Source organism: Homarus americanus, unplaced genomic scaffold (assembly GCF_018991925.1).
Source record: "Homarus americanus isolate GMGI-L3 unplaced genomic scaffold, GMGI_Hamer_2.0 scaffold57324, whole genome shotgun sequence".
Lineage (NCBI taxonomy): Eukaryota > Metazoa > Arthropoda > Malacostraca > Decapoda > Nephropidae > Homarus > Homarus americanus.
The window spans coordinates 1-18,245 of NW_024748842.1; the positions used below are offsets into that span (position 1 = coordinate 1).

General features: G+C 39.9%; 1 protein-coding gene across 1 annotated transcript; it reads left to right on the forward strand.

The window, feature by feature from the left end:
- Positions 1-6,733: 6,733 nt before the first annotated feature.
- On the forward strand, positions 6,734-9,651 carry LOC121880466 (C-type lectin galactose-binding isoform-like; the record flags this gene model as incomplete). The annotated part of the gene is given in 4 exon segments (XM_042387660.1): positions 6,734-6,771; positions 7,956-8,130; positions 8,763-8,865; positions 9,341-9,651. Coding segments are annotated over 4 exon segments (479 nt in total), but the record flags the coding sequence as incomplete, so codon positions are not given.
- Between the last annotated feature and the right edge of the window lie 8,594 nt (positions 9,652-18,245).

An 18,245-nucleotide genomic window follows, 5' to 3' on the forward strand; every position in this document is an offset into this window, starting at 1 on the left:
TACAGTAAAAACGCAGGAAAGATAAAAAAAAAGAATAATGAAATGCAGTTTAGTCCTTTGGTTTTATTTATTTATTTATTTATTTATTTATTTAAAGACTCGGAAGCGTTATTTGTTTTTGTTTTTCGATACAAACAAAAAACAAATACAATATGATATTTTTTTATGTAATCGCCCTCCCTCCCCACAACCCGCCCCCTCCCCCACAATTACCCCCTCCCACACAATTGCCCCCTCCCCCACAATTACCCCATTCCCCACAATTGCCCCCTCCCCCACAATTGCCCCCTCCCCCACAATTGCCCCCCTCCCTTAAAAAAATCCTGTGTTTATGAGATAGCATTGTGCGTTACGTCACTGTTATTTATACCACTCAGCGATGGAGGGGGTGGGGTTATGACCTGTCTGTCTGTCCTAAATTTCTCTTTCTGGTTTATTCATCGCAAAACAATAAAGGAAATGCAGTGAAACCTCCATATAACGGACTATATGGAGGAAGAGAGTCCGTTATATTTAGGTTTCACTGGGATATACGTAGACAATGTGGACCCTCGGTGGCCGTACTGTAAGGTGCCGCTGTAGGGTGTAAGCTATAGTAGGTTCACATTAATTTGCTGGATTTATGTAATTTTGTAATTGTTAAACCCAGTTAATTGGTGTTTATATATGATATTTAAATAATAAAACACCTAAACCCTTAAGACTAGGAAACACTAAACCTAAAATGGTAATTAGTAATGACAGGTATTTATTTCCTTAACATTATCATTATTAGTTGAAAATAGTAAATTACAAAAAAAAAATTGTAAACATTTCTTTTTCTCGCCTTTGTTGACAAGTCACAAACTTCCGGGATTATACCGATGCTAATTTACATTTTTATTAACATTGTTTCTCGAGTCTTGTGTGTGTGTGTCGCCTCCAGGAGATTATTGCATATTTTTAAGATGACTTCTCGCTGCCTGATCCTCTGTCGTGGCGCCCAGAGCAGGAGGCAGGAGCTGATGGAAGGACATTTAGGAATTTCAGAAAACTGTTTATATATCACCAAGTGTGTAAGAAGTGTAACACGACTCTGGGCCGGAGATATAGAGCTGGGTATTACATCTCTTAAGCTTCGTCTTACATAGGATATAATGGGGGTGCTCAATAAACTAGCTCCTTTGCGTTGCTTGAAGAAAACGCCCAAACTCTCCTGTGTAGTGAACTATACACCACTAACTCACATGTAGAGTGTGTGTTACGTAGAGTGTGAAGACTAACAGTAGTGAAGAAATACAGTTCTGATAATATTATTAGGATTTATGTGAGCGTCAGGTAGAAAATCATAAAGAGAAATGCAGTATTTTGTTTGGGTTGGTCTCTCTCTCTCTCTCAACAACAACAACAACACACTTGTCCTTGATTTTCAGTATTACACACACACACACACACACACACACACACACACACACACACTGCAAAGAAGTCCCACTACCCAACCAAATTACAACACCTGAAGCAGACCAACATCAGTCAATGGTATGGTAAGCTTAAAGAACTCTGTGAACTAAACAATAAGACACACCCCCTCCCCTTCCTTAGCCATCTCACTAATGTTGACGCAGCTGAGCAAACAAATAACCATTTCGCTACTATATGCCAGACGCTCCCCCGGCTTGACACAACCACTCTCCCTGCTTACCTACCAGCCCCCCTTCCCACTGACTTAGGAGAAGAATTTGAAGTAGCAAAACGCCTGGACAAACTAAAATTAAAATGCTCTACCACCTCCACTGACTTGCCAATGAAACTCTTCAAGGGGTTCTCCCCGGAGCTTGCTAAACCCCTATGCTCCATCATCAATGCTTCTCTCAGTCAAGCCAGATGCCCAGCTGACTGGAAGACCCCTTATGTATCACCAGTGCCCAAGTCAACCAGCCCACAATCCTTAAATCAGCTACGACCTATTGCAATCACCCCAATACCCAGCCTAATCTGTGAAAGTTTTGTGTTCGACTACGGCGCGATATTGCAGGAGTCAGACCTCAGCAATTTAAGTAACATGAAATCTCTCCACCACTCACTGTCTTGTCAGCTTTCGATTACATATACCGCCATCTGAGAACGAAAAACGTCTGTAGCTGTCGCCTTCATTGATTTTCACTAAAGCGTTCGACCTAGTCGACCACAATATAATCATCAACAGTGCTGAGTTGACCCGGCTTCGGAGAGAAGTCTTATGTACCATGGCTACAGACTTCCTCAGTGACCGACGCCAAGCTGTACGCCTGAGGGGGCTGTTTCACTTCTGAAGTCACTACCTGTGGCGTCCCCCAAGGCAATTGAAGATGGGGACCACTCTCTGCTTCCTTATGCTCATCAATGATGCCCTAAGAGAAACCCCTGCTCGCTGGAAATATGTCGACGACTCCACCATTGGGATCAGCGTCAACAATTCTGCTCCCGACTATACCGCCCTTCAGGATTTATTGAACAGTCTCCAAAACTGGGCTACCAACAACCATGTCACCAACAACCATGTCACCATCAACCATACCAAGACTATGGTTATGCACATCAACCTCTCCTCCGACATTGTCCCACCTCCTTCCATTACTTTAGGTCCGAACACACTCCAGGTTGTAGATTCCACGAAGCTCCTCGGCGTCACCATAGACAACAAACTAAACTGGAAACCACACGTCAGTGAAGTTGTCAAATCCTCCATTTTCTGTCTCCACCTCCTCCGCCGACTCAAGTCCCTCGGAGTTCCTGCACCCGAGCTCCTCAGTGTTTACACAACATTCATACTTCCCAAGCTCACCTATGCCTCCCCTACCTGGTCTTCCTCCCTAAATGCCACACAACGTAAACACCTAGAAAAAGTGCAAAAGAGGGCATGCAAGATTATTCTCTCCCCTTCCTACTCCACATATCAAGAAACGCTCAACACACTGACCCTTTCGACTCTCACTGACCATCACCACGACCTCATCTGCAAATTTGGTAGAAGCTTCTACACCATCCCGACACCGGCTCCTACTACCACCTGAGATCCCTAGTCCGAGAATTGCTGTTCGACACCACAACCGCATCCAGCCCATACGTGCACGAACTGATCGCTATAAGAACAGCCCAGTCCCAACCATTGTAAAAATTATCAATAACTTGTAATAAAACCAGTGTATTCACTCCCAGTAAATACTACTTCTTGCACTGTCACTATGTTGAAATGCACTGTAGTTTGAGCTTTTCCCCATCTAGTTATTATATATCTTATTTGTATCACTTATGTTACTTGTATATTATTTGTAATTCGTAACTCATTCCCCAAATATGTAACTGTATATTTTCAGCCTTCTGGCTGCCAAGCTCTTTCAATAAACCGTTAATTATTATTATTATTATTATTATTATTATTATTGTTATTATTATTATTATTATTATTATATACAATATATATACACACACAGTCACTAACACACAGACACACACGCACACACACTACATTACATTCACTCTCGTTTTTTTTATCGTTCACGGCGGAAAATTAAGACAAGACAAGAGTGATATATGACCTTGGGGGACTCCGGTAAGGTGGGGGTATATAAGAGGAGAACAGCCGAGAGTTCGTCACATTTCCTCTCGCTCGACACACAGCGCGACGGTGGGTGTTAACGTCTTGTTCCTAGTGCCTGGGTTGGTGGTGGTCGTGGTGTTGGTGGCTTGTGTGTGTTTCTTTATTAGTGCAGTGTGTGTGTGTGTGTGTGTGTGTGTGTCCCAGATTATTATGAATACGGGTGATCACTGTAGGCAAGATGGGTGAAGTCAAAATAGATTAATATGGTTGGAATAGTTGAGTAATGATGAAGTAATGAGACTGACTGTTTATGGCAATTGGTGAGAGTGAGTGTTATATTTTTGAGTGGCGGGTGTGAGGTGGTGGGGTGGGAGGGGTGTGGGGGGGGGTGAGTGGGGTGTGTGTGGGGGTGGGGTGAGGGGTGTGTGTGGGGTGTGGGGGTGGGGTGAGGGGTGTGTGGGGGGTGGGGGTGAGGGAGGTGGGGTGGGGGTGGGAGTGTGGGGGGGTGGGGTGAGGTGGGTGTGTGGGGTGGGAGGTGGGTGAGGGGTGGGGGTGGGTGAGGTGTGTGGGGGGTGGGGTGAGGGGTGTGTGGGGGGTGGGGTGAGTGTGGGTATGTGGGGTGAGGGGTGGGGGGTGGGGGTGAGTGTGGGGAGTGTGGGGGTGGGGTGAGTGTGGGTGTGTGGGGTGAGTGTGGGTGAGTGTGTGTGTTGGGGGTGAGGAGTGCACAGTAGCATATAGTGGATGCCGGATGTGGTGATGAGTGACAGGAGAGGTCAAGATGTTGTTGAGTGACAAGCAGGGTGATGAGTTACAAAGGTGGGTGTAAATGTGGGTTAGTGGTAAAATGGCAGTGAGTTACGGAAGCGGTGGAGGAAGAGCCAATGAGTGACAGAACTGATGGTGAGTAGTGAAAGTGACGGTGTGAGTGAAAGTGAGTGGCTGGGGGTAGAGGGATGAGTAACCAGAGTGGTAGTGCCAGATGCAACAGGTCATCGCTGTATCATGGAAGTTGAACAAGTATTTATACAGTGGAAAAAAGAAAAGTTGTTTAAACCACTAAGTGAATAGTAAGGTACAGCTTGTGACTCAGGGCTGAATACAGAAAAACTGGTCGGTCAAAAAAATCAGTGTAACTAGTTTAGATGAAGATTACAGTGCGGTTTGTAGTTATATTGAAAAGTACAGTATAGCGTAAGTAAATGAATAGTATTGTACATCTTGTAACAGAAACTGAAGAGTAGATTGCGACTTATCAACAAACGAAAGTAAAGTTCTTTTATTAAATGAGAATCACAGTAAAGTTTGGAATTAGACGTAGAATATTGGCTGTTCGTATATCTAGTATAGTTGTGTAAGAACTCGTTTGATTTTAATGTTGAAGTTCTAATAAATACGGCGACCTGGCATAATGGGAAAGGAAAAGCAAGTCAGGCAGCCAGGAACCCGTTTCTTGTGTGTAAAATCTACGAGTTACAGATACAATTGTCAGATAAGAAAAAACGATTTCTCAACTCCAGGGATCAATGGACTTTGGCAAACACAAAGAAAGCTTCCTCCACATAATAGTTGTGTCGATGTTGTCATTTTTTTTTTTTCATATAAATGACTTCCCAGTGACACCTTCCTACAATCGAGAGAGAGAGAGAGAGAGAGAGAGAGAGAGAAAGAGAGAAAGAGAGAGAGAGAGAGAGAGAGAGAGAGAGAGAGAGAGAGAGAGAGAGAGAGAGAGAGAGAGAGAGAGAGAGATTGGAAATGAGGGGCTAACAAACAGATAGATAGACAGACAGAAAAATTAAAATACAGACACGCTTCTGAATATTCCAAGACCAATACATGCTCGTTAAAACAAATTTCTTGCAACCTAAGTTATAGTGATTGTTACAAATGCCCCGTCAGGAGTGTGGGGTCATACCATAAACATTGAATCTCCCTATTTACATTTTCTACTTTCAAATCGACGAGTGACGACACCAGACAACGCCACTCATAATAACCACAGCACCGAGACTTGTGTGAGAGAATGACACTGGATTATCGGTTCGTATAAGAGAACAAATAATATCAATGGTGACCTGCAGGTTAAGACTAGTTGGATGTTTTGGTTTAGATGTGCAACTGACCACGGTCGAGAGAGAGAGAGAGAGAGAGAGAGAGAGAGAGAGAGAGAGAGAGAGACCTAGCAGAAAAATTAAAACAGTGAGAGAGAGAGAATAAAAGAGAGAGAGACAGACAAGGAAATGAATAGAAAGAAAAAGAGAGAAAGGTGAGAGAAGCGAGGAAGAATAAAACAGAAAAAAGAGAATGAGAGAGAAACACTTAGAAAATAGAGAAAGAGTGTAAGAAAAATGCAAGGAAGGATAGAGAGACAAAAAGAGATAGATAAACCAAAGTAAAAGACATATGACCTGCCACACAGGTAGATAACAAACATTACTTCTAATGCTTACTCCTTCCTGACACACTTACAGTAATTAAACAGTGATTTTCATGTTGCTGTCAGCTCCGAGTAACGCCCTCCCACTGCTTATATATTGCTATCGTTTTAGAAAGAGGAAATTGTTTATATATTTAAAAGGCTCTCTCGGTTTAGTCCAAATAAATGATGTGTTTCGTCTTGTTACGTCTGTGACGAAAAATGTATTTTGGTTTTGTCTCGGTATTGTGTACTTGCTCCAAAAGGTATCTGTATGGAGGGGATCTGATGAATTTCAAAATGAACACTGCGACTCCTGTTGTCTCGGTAGGGTTGTGATAGAGTACTTTTTGGAGTTAGTACATAAATGTTAAAAATTCTGTGTTTTGCTTTTGTGTATAAATGAGACAAAAATTAGTACATAAGTGTGTTTAATAACGTGTTGAAATAAATACTGTATAATTAATAATTCGTTTTATTATGTGTGTTGTTTCAGATGAAGGCGGTTTTCCTTTTGGCAGTGATATCTGCCGCCGTGGCTAGTAGATCGTATGGAGGCTATGGCAGGAGATATGGTGGTCATGGATATGGCTTTGGTGGTGGTGGTGGTGGTGGTGGTGGCGGTGGCGGCCACGGCCACGGTAGTGTAATCGTTCATGGTGGCGGCGGCGGCGGCGGAGGCGGCGCAGTGGTCGTTCAAGGAGGAGGCGGCGGCGGTGGTGGCGGCGGCGGTGGTGGCGGCGGCGGTGGTGGCGGCGTCGGTGGTGGCCACTGCGGTGGCGGCTACGGTGGCTTGGTAAAGTTGCTTTATTGTCTCAGTAAAATTTTTCATCTAAAGCTTAGGGTAAATGAAGAGAGTGTCGGTGCTATATGAACCTGTCATGGTCGTAACTGTTTAAGTCACTTAGTTTGCCTAGTTATCTCCAATGAGGGACAGAAATAACTTAAAACATTTTGATAATCAAGAGACTTTGACAGTATGCTGGTAGTAAGTATTAAACTATGTGGCAATAACAGAATTTATCTTAATACACAAGAAGACAGATACAGATACAAGTACAGATACTGATGTGACTACATGTAAAATTACAAGTACAGGTGCAGTTTCAAGTATAGGTACAGATAGAAGAACAGGTACAGATACAAGTTAATGTGTAGGTAGGTTCAAATACTGGTATAGTTGTATAGGTGTCTTGAGATAAAAGTCAGCTCACCAAGACTCTACCACTGCATCTAATGTGTTAAAAGATTTTCGTTGGAACAAATTCCTTGATGCTGGCGACATGACCGGACAGCTGCAGTGATACGTACAGTCATCCACAAAAGTCCTGTCGTCTCTCCTGCTGTTCCACGAAACCCGAGATTCGGACTCGTGAACCAGAAGCAGCTGACGCTGATGCATAATTCTGTCCATAAATGCTTAGGATTCACCAGTCTGAATCTCGGGGTTCATGATCCAGGAGTAGAGGCGACGGGACTCTTGTGGGTGACAACTTCCCATACACTAATATATGAATAGTTTTCAATATTGAGAATACAAATATTTATTGAGTCTTGCAGCAGAAATACAATCACGATTTACCCATCAGGAACCAGTTCAACAGTGTTAGCTGGGTTGATACACCTCGAATAGTTAAGTGTTTGGTGACCTTTTCATTTACTGTACATAAGCAGAGCTTCTACCTGGCTTTAAGAACACCTGACACCAGCCTAGGGCTTCTTGTTGCCTCATTGTCTTTAGTTAATCTTGACATATCTAGTTATCAATGTCATAATATAAGCATAACGTACAATTGGACTTTAGATGCCACAAAACAAAACAAAAATCAACTTTTAACAATACAAACAAGACTTGGGAATTTTTTTTCAGTTGCTTAAACATAACGCAAACCTGATGAAGCCTCATCTCACAACATACAGTCTACTTGATCTTAGTATACCACAATATAACACTAACACAGCATGTGGTGCCCAATCCAGGTGGATTCCACATGGGGCAACAGCGACTACCACTACTCGTGGTGTCACGACGGAGGCAAGAAGTATGACTGGTATTCCGCTAACCAGTACTGCTCTAGCCTGGGCCCCGGCTGGCAAGGTGTCAGCATCGAGACTCATGACGAGAACTACTACATCTCCCAGATCATCTCCCAACGTGAGTCAATAGCCAGTCATGTCTGTTGTGTGTTGATCTTACACCTGTTGCCTAACACTGTTTACTTCAGTGAGAAGAGTTTATTCAATAACAGACTTAAATCTTGGAAATTTACGGTTTGTCAAATACCTGTTATTCTGAGTATTAATCTTATTTACTTCAACTACGACGCACAAAAGGGAAGTCATACAGTAGGTACTTTTCTCTATCAATGAATAAGCATCAAGGATCTGTCTTAATGATACTACAGTACTCTCACCAGCTGTGCCAAGTAATTCACAGATCAATGACGGCGGTATATTTTTTGTATAACTGAGTTTATGCTGAATTATTATGTCGTTGGTTGTGGTATCTGCACAAAGTTAAGTAACAAAATTAACTGGAGTTTTCCCCCACAGACAAGATGAAGTCGTGGTAGATCACCCCTTGGCGATTCCCCTTACATTACTAATCTACTTTCTCAGATTCATTTACTATGGGAACATCACGACGTCATCTACCTCAATCCTCCACACTTGGGTCAGATTAGAGATTATGTAAATGAACTGTAAATCATTAGAATAAAAAATCCCATTGAGTGGGCCGATTGTTCTCTTTGTCACATTTATTACACTACTGCATCTCTCCCACAGACTATCTAGAGTACATCTGGACGGGAGGTTTCCGCAACGGTTACCACTTCAACTGGCCATCAAGAAATCCTTTCAGCGGCCTCAACTGGTCCCAAACTGGCGGGTGAGTTCTACAGCCTTCTAGTCTCTTCGTGTTGCCTCATTCTCTCATCTGGTCTCCTTTTATCTTCCTCCTCCCTTTCCTTCTTTCTCCTTCATCTGTACAAAGAAATGGAGAGTTATAGCGGTCCTCTCTCAAACGGTTTGTGAAGCCGGCTTTATGGGGGTGACGCTGTGGGTTGTGATGAGGTACGAGTGAGTGAGTATTATCGCTGGTTGGCTGCGTGTCTCTTCTCGTCTTAGTCATAGTGTCGATATCACATTCATATTCACGTGCTGTTACGATTGAATAAAATCTTTGAGAGCAAGAAAACTTAAAATGATGGAATGACTCAGATCTGTATGGATGGAAAATATGAAAGCCAATCAAATCAATATTGTTGTCATCGATACGCAGGTTTACCGAGGTTTACAGTGTGGTTTACATCTGTGTATTTTTTGTCCATACTGACTGGGGTTTTTTCTCTCTCCCCCTTTAGAAACGGTTATCCTCAGCCCGACAACCGTGAGGACGGGAAGGAGTTCTGTCTGGCTGTGCTCAACAACTTCTACCAAGACGGCATCAAATGGCACGATGTCGCCTGCCACCATGAGAAGCCTATCATCTGTGAGCGATCCCGCCGAGGTGGCCGCTACCACTGAGCTCTGCCAATCTCTCTCTGGTTGTTCACGTGACCAAGGATGCGCTTTTAATCTGAAGTAATTGAAGTTGTACTATGCCACTTTAATGTTATTTCTATACATGTAACTTATATATAATAGACAATATATAAAATGCATAAAAGATTTACCATGTTTATTCCTTGTACCATACAACTCAAGACACCACGACTGAGGAGTACCATACTTACGGTTCACAAAGATTCTCATATACATATCTTTCTGTTACTTCACCTGATGATTTGGGTAGATGATATAAAGTGACACACTGTTCTTCATTAATCCTTGGGACTAAATCATATTAATGGCAACTGTATATTTTGCCTGTCCTTTTTTGTATGTAAAATGAAACAAATATTTACTGATCCATCAGTCAGCTGAGGATGCGTCAGCACTGGGTCCACTAAACACGGCTCAGGACTTAAAAAACACCAATCACAGAAGTTACGGCATCACAGTGGTAACAAGTCTTCAGTTTTATGACGGTCGAGAAGATAAACATAATTATTATACACAGACATGGTAAATAGGAGTAAAGACGCGAGATAATTATAAAAATACTCTTTAATTGTCTGAAGGTGTTTAAGAGACCTTGCAAGATTCAGAAGGTTAGGATTCCAAGAAGAGCATCATGATTTGGATTGATTAATTATTTTTTTATCAAAATTCGTAAGAGAAAAGATGATTTAGCATTCAGGCTAAAGTAATCATAAAATAGTATATCATGTGCTGAATATAAATACAAAATAACGAGAACATAAGTAGCTTACTTCGAACAAAGTTTCGTTTTTTTAACTAAGTTTATTACAATCAATAAATTATGTGCGAGGAGACATTATATATAAATAAACTGTACTGTATCTGTCCGGGTACGGATATACTAGTGTAAAGGTGGTTCATTTGTGAGTGTGTATTACTACTGCTTATTAGTACTAAGAATACTTCTAATAGTGATAAGTAGGAGAATAATTAACTATTTCTTGAGATAACATAGCAGCCAAATGCTGAAAATACAAAATAAATATAGATGACTTTGGGGAGTGGGTTGTTTAACGAAAAACTTAATTACAAAATCGAAGGAAACACGGGGTTTACCAAACAGGGAGGTATTATCGTCTGGGAAGATATTGGAAGCATAATGTATTGTCTAAAGGTAGACCCTGATGCCATATGGCATAAAAAAAATTGACCAAGTCGCAGGTTGCTAATCTGACTTTCTGCCTCATTTACACACAATTGCAGGGTCTCAATTGTTTCTCTTACTTGGACAATACAACATAATACTGTATATCGTTTCTCACTCTTGATTTATTTTCCGTTTTTGTATTTATTCATTGTTAATATTATTATGTATTTGTTTTAAATTTTTATACATTTTTATTAATTATTATTATTATTATTATTATCATTATTATTATTATTATTATTATTATTATTATAATGATGATAATAAAAAATAATAAAAATAATAATTTATTGTTTTTGTAAACCTTTCCGGCATAACATGTTGTAGTCGTAAGCAAACTGGGGGATTGAATTATAAGAGAGTTGTGCTGACTCTTATCATTCATTCCCTCAGTCTAAGACGCTGATCTTCTATGGTGTTCCCCGTCCACAAGATCAACCTCTCGCATTTCGAATAACACTCAAAGTAAATCGTCATAATTGAGATCCTTTCACAATAACGCTTCAAAGAATCACTGAGGAATGTTGTCGACGGATCACGTACCCTCATTAAAATTCTCGCTTGATAATGAGAAGGGTGTGGGAGGTAGGTGTTCCCCGCGACGAAAACACCCAGGACACTTCCGCCTTCAGTTTTAAGTAACAGTGTTTTGCATATATGACGAGTTTTGTATATCATTCTCTTTTAGTTTCTCTTTCAATTTACGGACAGACAGAGAGACAGACAGGAACAGACAGATAGATATCATACATAGAAAATTAAAAAAATATATTGAAAGAAAATGGGATGAAAAACAGAGCTCAAATTGTAGAAACAGAGAGAGAGAGAGAGAGAGAGAGAGAGAGAGAGAATGATTATATGACATTGAAGACACACATACGTACATACATGAGAGCTGACTCACACTGTTGCCCCCAATAATTCATTCTTCTGAGGCGTTTACCAGGCAGTTTTACATCCATTCACTGATTTACCCTCCACCATACAGCCAACCCCGTCATTTAAATCCACCACCTTACCCACCCACCTGTATGATTATATTACCTGCCCTAATTAAAGGTGTTACAGGAATTATGTCTATCTATCTTATTTATGTTTGTCTTTTTGTTTCATTGTTCGTTATTTATGTATCTATATTTATCTATATTTCCAGGCATATAGATCAAAGGTCAAGGACAAAGTTGGGCCTTTAAAGTCAGGGAGGGGAGAAGTGATAAATGGCAGTGAAGAGATAAGCAAAGCATTGAACAGCTACTTCTTATCAGTTTTCACAGAAGAAATTCGCGAGGAAATTCCAGAGGCGGAACTGATATTTAGGGGAAAGGAAGAAGAGAAATTAAAGAATATCACTATCAGAAAAGAGGATGTTCTTAAGAGGATAAATAAACTAAAGAAGACAAAATCCCCAGGGCCGGATGAAATTTTCCCTCGAGTCTTTGAAAGAGTGTAGGGAACAGGTTAGCGGACCCCTCGTAAACTTATTTACAAAATCATTAGACACGGGAGTTGTGCCAGACTTGTGGAAACAGGCAAATGTAGTACCCATATTCAAAAAGGGAGACAGAGCATCAGCGTCAAATTACAGGCCGATCAGTTTGACGTCAGTAGTAGGGAAATGTCTTGAATCAATTATAGCAGAAAACATCCGATCGCATTTAGAGAAAAGCAAACTAATCTACGCCTCTCAACATAGGTTTACAAAAGGAAAATCTTGTCTAACAAATCTGCTGACGTTTTTTAGGAAAGTCTTCGAGGTAGTAGACAATGAAGAAAATTACGATGTTATTTACTTAGACTTTAGCAAAGCATTTGACAGAGTACCGCATCAGAGGCTTCTGAGAAAAATTAAGGCTCATGGTATCGAGGGGAAAGTTTTAAATTGGATAAAATCATGGCTCACCGATAGAACGCAGAGGGTCAGCGTAGATGGTGTTAAATCTGAGTGGGGCCGTGAAACCAGTGGGGTTCCCCAGGGGTCAGTACTAGGCCCACTCTTGTTCATAATCTACATAAACGATTTAGATACTGGGATCAGCAGTGACATAAGCAAGTTTGCGGATGACACCAAAATAGGGCAGCAGATTAATTCAGGACAGGATGCAAATGCATTACAGGAGGATCTAAATAAACTGCAGGGGTGGTCTGAAAAATGGCAAATGAAATTCAACACCAGCAAGTGCAGCGTACTTAATATTGGAAGAACAAATACTGTCAATGTATACAGCCTTAACAACATCAACCTAGAGAAGTCGACTTGTGAAAGAGAACCTAGGGGTACTTGTAAGCCCGGACCTACCGCCTAGAAAACAGCGCGTTAATGTTCGAAATAAGGCAAACAGAGTATTGGGTTTTATATCTAGAAGTGTAAGTAATAAGAGTGCAGAGGTCTTATTGCAACTATATCTTGCGCTAGTCAGGCCGCACCTCGATTACGCGGTTCAGTTCTATTGCCCTTATTATAGAATGGATATCAATTCACTAGAGTCGGTGCAGCGAAGAATGACGAAAATGATTCCGGGACTTAGAAACCTTCCATATCAGGATAGGTTAAGGAAACTAAACTTGCATTCCCTAGAAAGACGAAGAGTTCGGGGAAATATGATAGACGTATTTAAGTGGGTGAAAGGAATCAATAAAGGGGATATAGATAAAGTTCTTATAATATCCGAGCAGGATAGGACTCGGAGCAACGGATTTAAGTTGGATAAGTTTAGGTTTAGGAGGGAGATAGGAAGGAACTGGTTCACAAATACGGTGGTGGACGAGTGGAACAAGCTTAGCAACTTTGTAGTAAGTGCGGGAACTCTGGAAGGTTTCAAAAGGAGGCTGGATAGATTCATGGATGATAGAGAGTGGTAGTAACTCTCGATAGGAGCTGCCATGCACAGGCCAACCGGCCTATTGCAGACTCCTTATTTTCTTATGTTCTTATGTTCTATTTTTTTTGTTGTTTTTCAATTTTCTGTGTCTCTGTGTGTTGGTATTCCTGTCTATGTATCTAACTAATTATCTGTCTATATGTTTGTTTGTTTGTTTTCTATGCCGACTCAATTATCGACTTATCTGTCTCTTCGTTTTCTTTTAAATGTCAGCTCTCTCTCTCTCTCTCTCTCTCTCTCTCTCTCTCTCTCTCTCTTTGCTTCTGTCTATGGTCAATTGTACAACTGTGTGTAACTCTCGTTGAGCTAATTATCTCAGTAAAGGTGTTCTAATACAAAAGGTTTTAGAAAACTTCACTTTCTTCTTTATTAATAGTTAGAATATGCGGCGACCTACTGGTGTTGCTAGCCTCCACAACGGAATGCTATAGAAGACGTAAAAGGAGTTGGTGATGATATTACGAACCACAAATATGGAATTGTCAGAAAATGCAAGTATCAGAACGAACTATCTCGTGACAACGGGCGTGAAGGTTCATGAACAAATATATAAAGAATTTACGTATATATGTGTGTGTGTGTGTGTGTGTGTGTGTGTGTGTGTGTGTGTGTGTGTGTGTGTGCGTGTGTGTGTGTAACTATATTGAAAATTGCAATATAAACACACCTACAACTTTAATGATTTCTCATTCACACACAAAATCGGAAAGAGATAGTGATCTGAATATTACGAAAAATGACGAATCGAATGTCGTCGTCGACACCGTGAACAAAACCTTCTTAGTAATGAAACGTCTTACACAGTTCTCAGAAAAAAAAACATCTTCTTGACACACTTAACAATACTTGTTATAAGAAGCTAAAATATTTACTGCAGTAGTTATGCTTAAGTGCCATGTTCATTACATGTGTGGCTGATCAAAACTCACAAAGCTCTGTTAGTTCCATTACTTACACTCTCATAATGCCTTGTGCATTTACTTAACTCATATGCCAGTTCAATATCAAAGCCCCATGTTAACAATGTTGTCGATTACGGTGACAAACTTAATAAACGCCAGGTTGATAATTTAACTTGTGATCTGAGGTCTTACCTGTGTTTATAATAGTGCCTGCTGTTAAAGTATTCATACTTCCCTCCGATGTTGCTTCTAAATTTGACTTAGTTATTCTATGTTTAGAAGCTGATCAAACTATATGGCAATAATTTAAATTTCTAATTGGATAAAATGGATTACAAAAAACATGTTGGGAAGATAAGTGCCCAGTGTGCCGCCGCCTTGAGGTATTGTGCATTGATGTGAGCAACCATAATCACACTGATAGGAGAAACAACACTATTCTGTAAAATCAGATTTGGCTTTTGTTGACAGAAATTTTGATTGAATTGATAATCATAAAGAAGCAGTTGAACAAAGGCACTGACCTGTATAAGTTAGGTCTATATTTCCCTTTAAAAGATTAATGATAACGTTTAGATTATGACCTGACATGGTTAACACTGGTCTTATGTAAATTAACATCACCTGTAGCTGTCAGGTCAGATGAGTTCTCACTACTGTACTTATTGGGAGAACTCGAAAGTGCTTAGATTAAGTTACGTTAGTTTAGGTTATCTTAAGCTAGGTTACGTATTACTTAACATGACTTGATATTTCTGAAACAGTGATTTGCATTTTGGTATAGACATTTCTCAATCTGAGCCCAGTTACTGCAAAAAATAAATAATGCAAGCATGATAAACTTTAATACGACTTTGTTCATGTTAAAACGACTGTCATCAATCGTAATAAAACAAATTGAATTTTTTTTAAATATATGAAGTACAAAAATAAAAATGAAAATTATATTAAGTTTACCAATTATTTTAAGTTACAAAATCATATATTTGATAACACATTTTTTGTTCATTTATCTATCCCTCCATCTATATTTCTGTATTTCTTTACCTGAATATTTTATCTATCCTTTTAGCTATCTAACTTATCCTTCATGTTTATTCACCATTATTAGGTCTGCTTAGATTCGAGTTAGATTATGTACGTTACGTTACGTTAAACTGGTTTAACCTAGGCTAGGTTAGGTAAGAATAGGTTAGCCTAGGTTAGATTGGAATATTTTAGGTTAGGTTAGGTTAGGTTCCGCTGTTCGGGTACACAATACGTCCCAAAATATGCATCATATTTTAAAAAATTCGTAAATTATTGTCGTCCACACTATGAGGGATCTTACAGCAACCTTTAACCAGAAGAATGACTTACAAAACCTCACAAAAATTACTGAAAAAATGGCGTCGTACTACAATCAAGACTCGTCTGTATGAATAAGCATTTTGTATTCAACGAAAAAAAAAACGAATAATTTTCTCTTTTTGCATTTTTGTTCTAATTTAAAAAAAATCTTACGGTATTTGCGACAAAAACGACTGTGTTACGCCTTTAAGAAAAACTACCGTGTTTATTCCAAAAAAACTACAATGCTTTTAATAAGAAAATCAGTTATCTACCAAAATCCAAACACTACTTATTTAACATACTCCAAACTTCACTTAAATTAATTTTACTTTAATAACTACAAACTTAATTCACTCCAAGAGCCGCGTAGTCGTTAAGTTCTAAAACCTTAACCTCCATTCGGCTCAATATACACTTTTTGTTTTACTACCTACACTAATTCCTTCACACTTTCTCTCTTTTGTGAAGCTGTATATAAAAAGGTTTATTTTTCTCACTTGACAGCCTCTTTGGCCTTGCTCATAACGTGAACCAGATAGCAGGTATTCTGTCAGGCGAGGAGGAGTGACTGCAATTTGTAAGACTTTGTTGGAGATGGAGTAGTAGTAGTCGTAATAGTGTAACCTTGGTAACAAACAAATGTAACCTTGGTAACAAACACATGTAACCTTGGTAACAAACAGGTATTCGCAGGGAGTGTTGTCAAAGGATGGTGTTTCAAAAAATTGAACAAAAGAGAGACAGAGACGTTTGGTGGGGAGAGTGAGTGAGGCGAAGAAATATAGAAAGTGATAAAGTAACACACACACACACGTATACGCTGCAAGAACAGAGACAAGGGTGGAAAGACAGACTAACAGAGAGAGAGAGAGAGAGAGAGAGAGAGTTGGGCAATACGGACTTAAATGCCTCTGCATAATCACGGTCGTACGTACAAACTGGAGGTGGTGAGCAGGTGTCGACCTTGAGTACGCCAGACCATGACTCGGCACTTCCTCCCACCTGGGTCCACATCCCACGCTGATTGTATATGTATGGTATGTTAAATTTAGTCTGTATCAAGTGAATATTGTGCACCCCCTTGAATAAACCACCTCAAGATTAAACACCCTGACGCTAAGCTAAGCTAAGCTAAGCTAACGTAATCTAATCTAATCTAACCAAACCTAAACATAGTCTAACCTAACCTAATCCTCCCCCAGTTAACATTAGGGTGTTTAGTCGCCAGGTAAAATAAGCTGGTCAAAGAAAACAACTTCTTCATTTAAACTAGCGGTCAAAATGGCTTCAAAATTCCGCCAATACTCTACAAAAACTACCAATGAATGTGAAAACCCTTTGAGAATCCAGTCATGTGAACCAAGTGGAGGTTGTTAAAATAATCTTACAAAGGTAAAAAAAAGTGGCCGAACATTCATGCGGTCTCCAGAGGCTAACCAGAATGGTCAAACAACTTCTTAGTATGTCTTAGTTTGCCTCGTCATTTACTCTTACTTGACAAGGATGAGACAACTCGATAACCCAGCCGGTGAACACAAGAGATTATATGTTTTTATAGCTGGAATAATCAACCCCTTCGAGGCTTTCATTTTAACTCAGCCCAAGGAAAACTAGGTTCAGTTAATTTATATTAAGACTTCTAATATATATTACATGAAGATTAGTTCCAGTTAATCTAACCTAACCTAACTCCATCTAGCCTTTTGCTGATCTAATCCCCCAGGAGGCGTTAAAGTGTATAACCATTGGGTGATATAGCCTACGGCTGCTGATCATCAGGTGACCTAATCTATCTTCAGGTAGAGTTCGTCTCGTCATGTAGTTCACAGTTAAAGGGAGTATATGAAGGTAAAACCTCCCCGTCTGTTAGAAGTCGTTCATTATTAGACGTTCTTATCAACATGACTGACTTACTCGGAAGTCTGTTCGTTATCACAAAACGACAATAAACCGATTCAACTGCTTCAGGATACAGCTAATTTGTACACCTTTATTGAGAGTATTTCCAATCTGTTCTAATGTACATGAACGCCATCTATCAGCAGCACACGGGTATTAGCTCCTGATACTGGGCATAATTAACTAACCGGAATCTTATGACTTTATAGAAAAGAAGGCAGTCCTGACTCGCCCGCAAGAAATTAATTTCACATCGACATTAGGTCAGAGAGCAGCTGGTCAGACACCTTTAAGACCATACTTTCTCCACTGAACGTGACTAAGGTATTTAATATATTAACATGTACGAGCCAAGGCAATTAAAAGTTACAACACGCTAATCCAACCTAACACATACTTAACCTAACCTAACCTAAGTTAACCTACCCCAGGTGAAATAAGCTAGTGACTAATCAGGTGTTCTCTAATTTACATACAATACCTTATAGATCATGTCTCAACCGCTTATAAAGTTTTGTGTTAATGT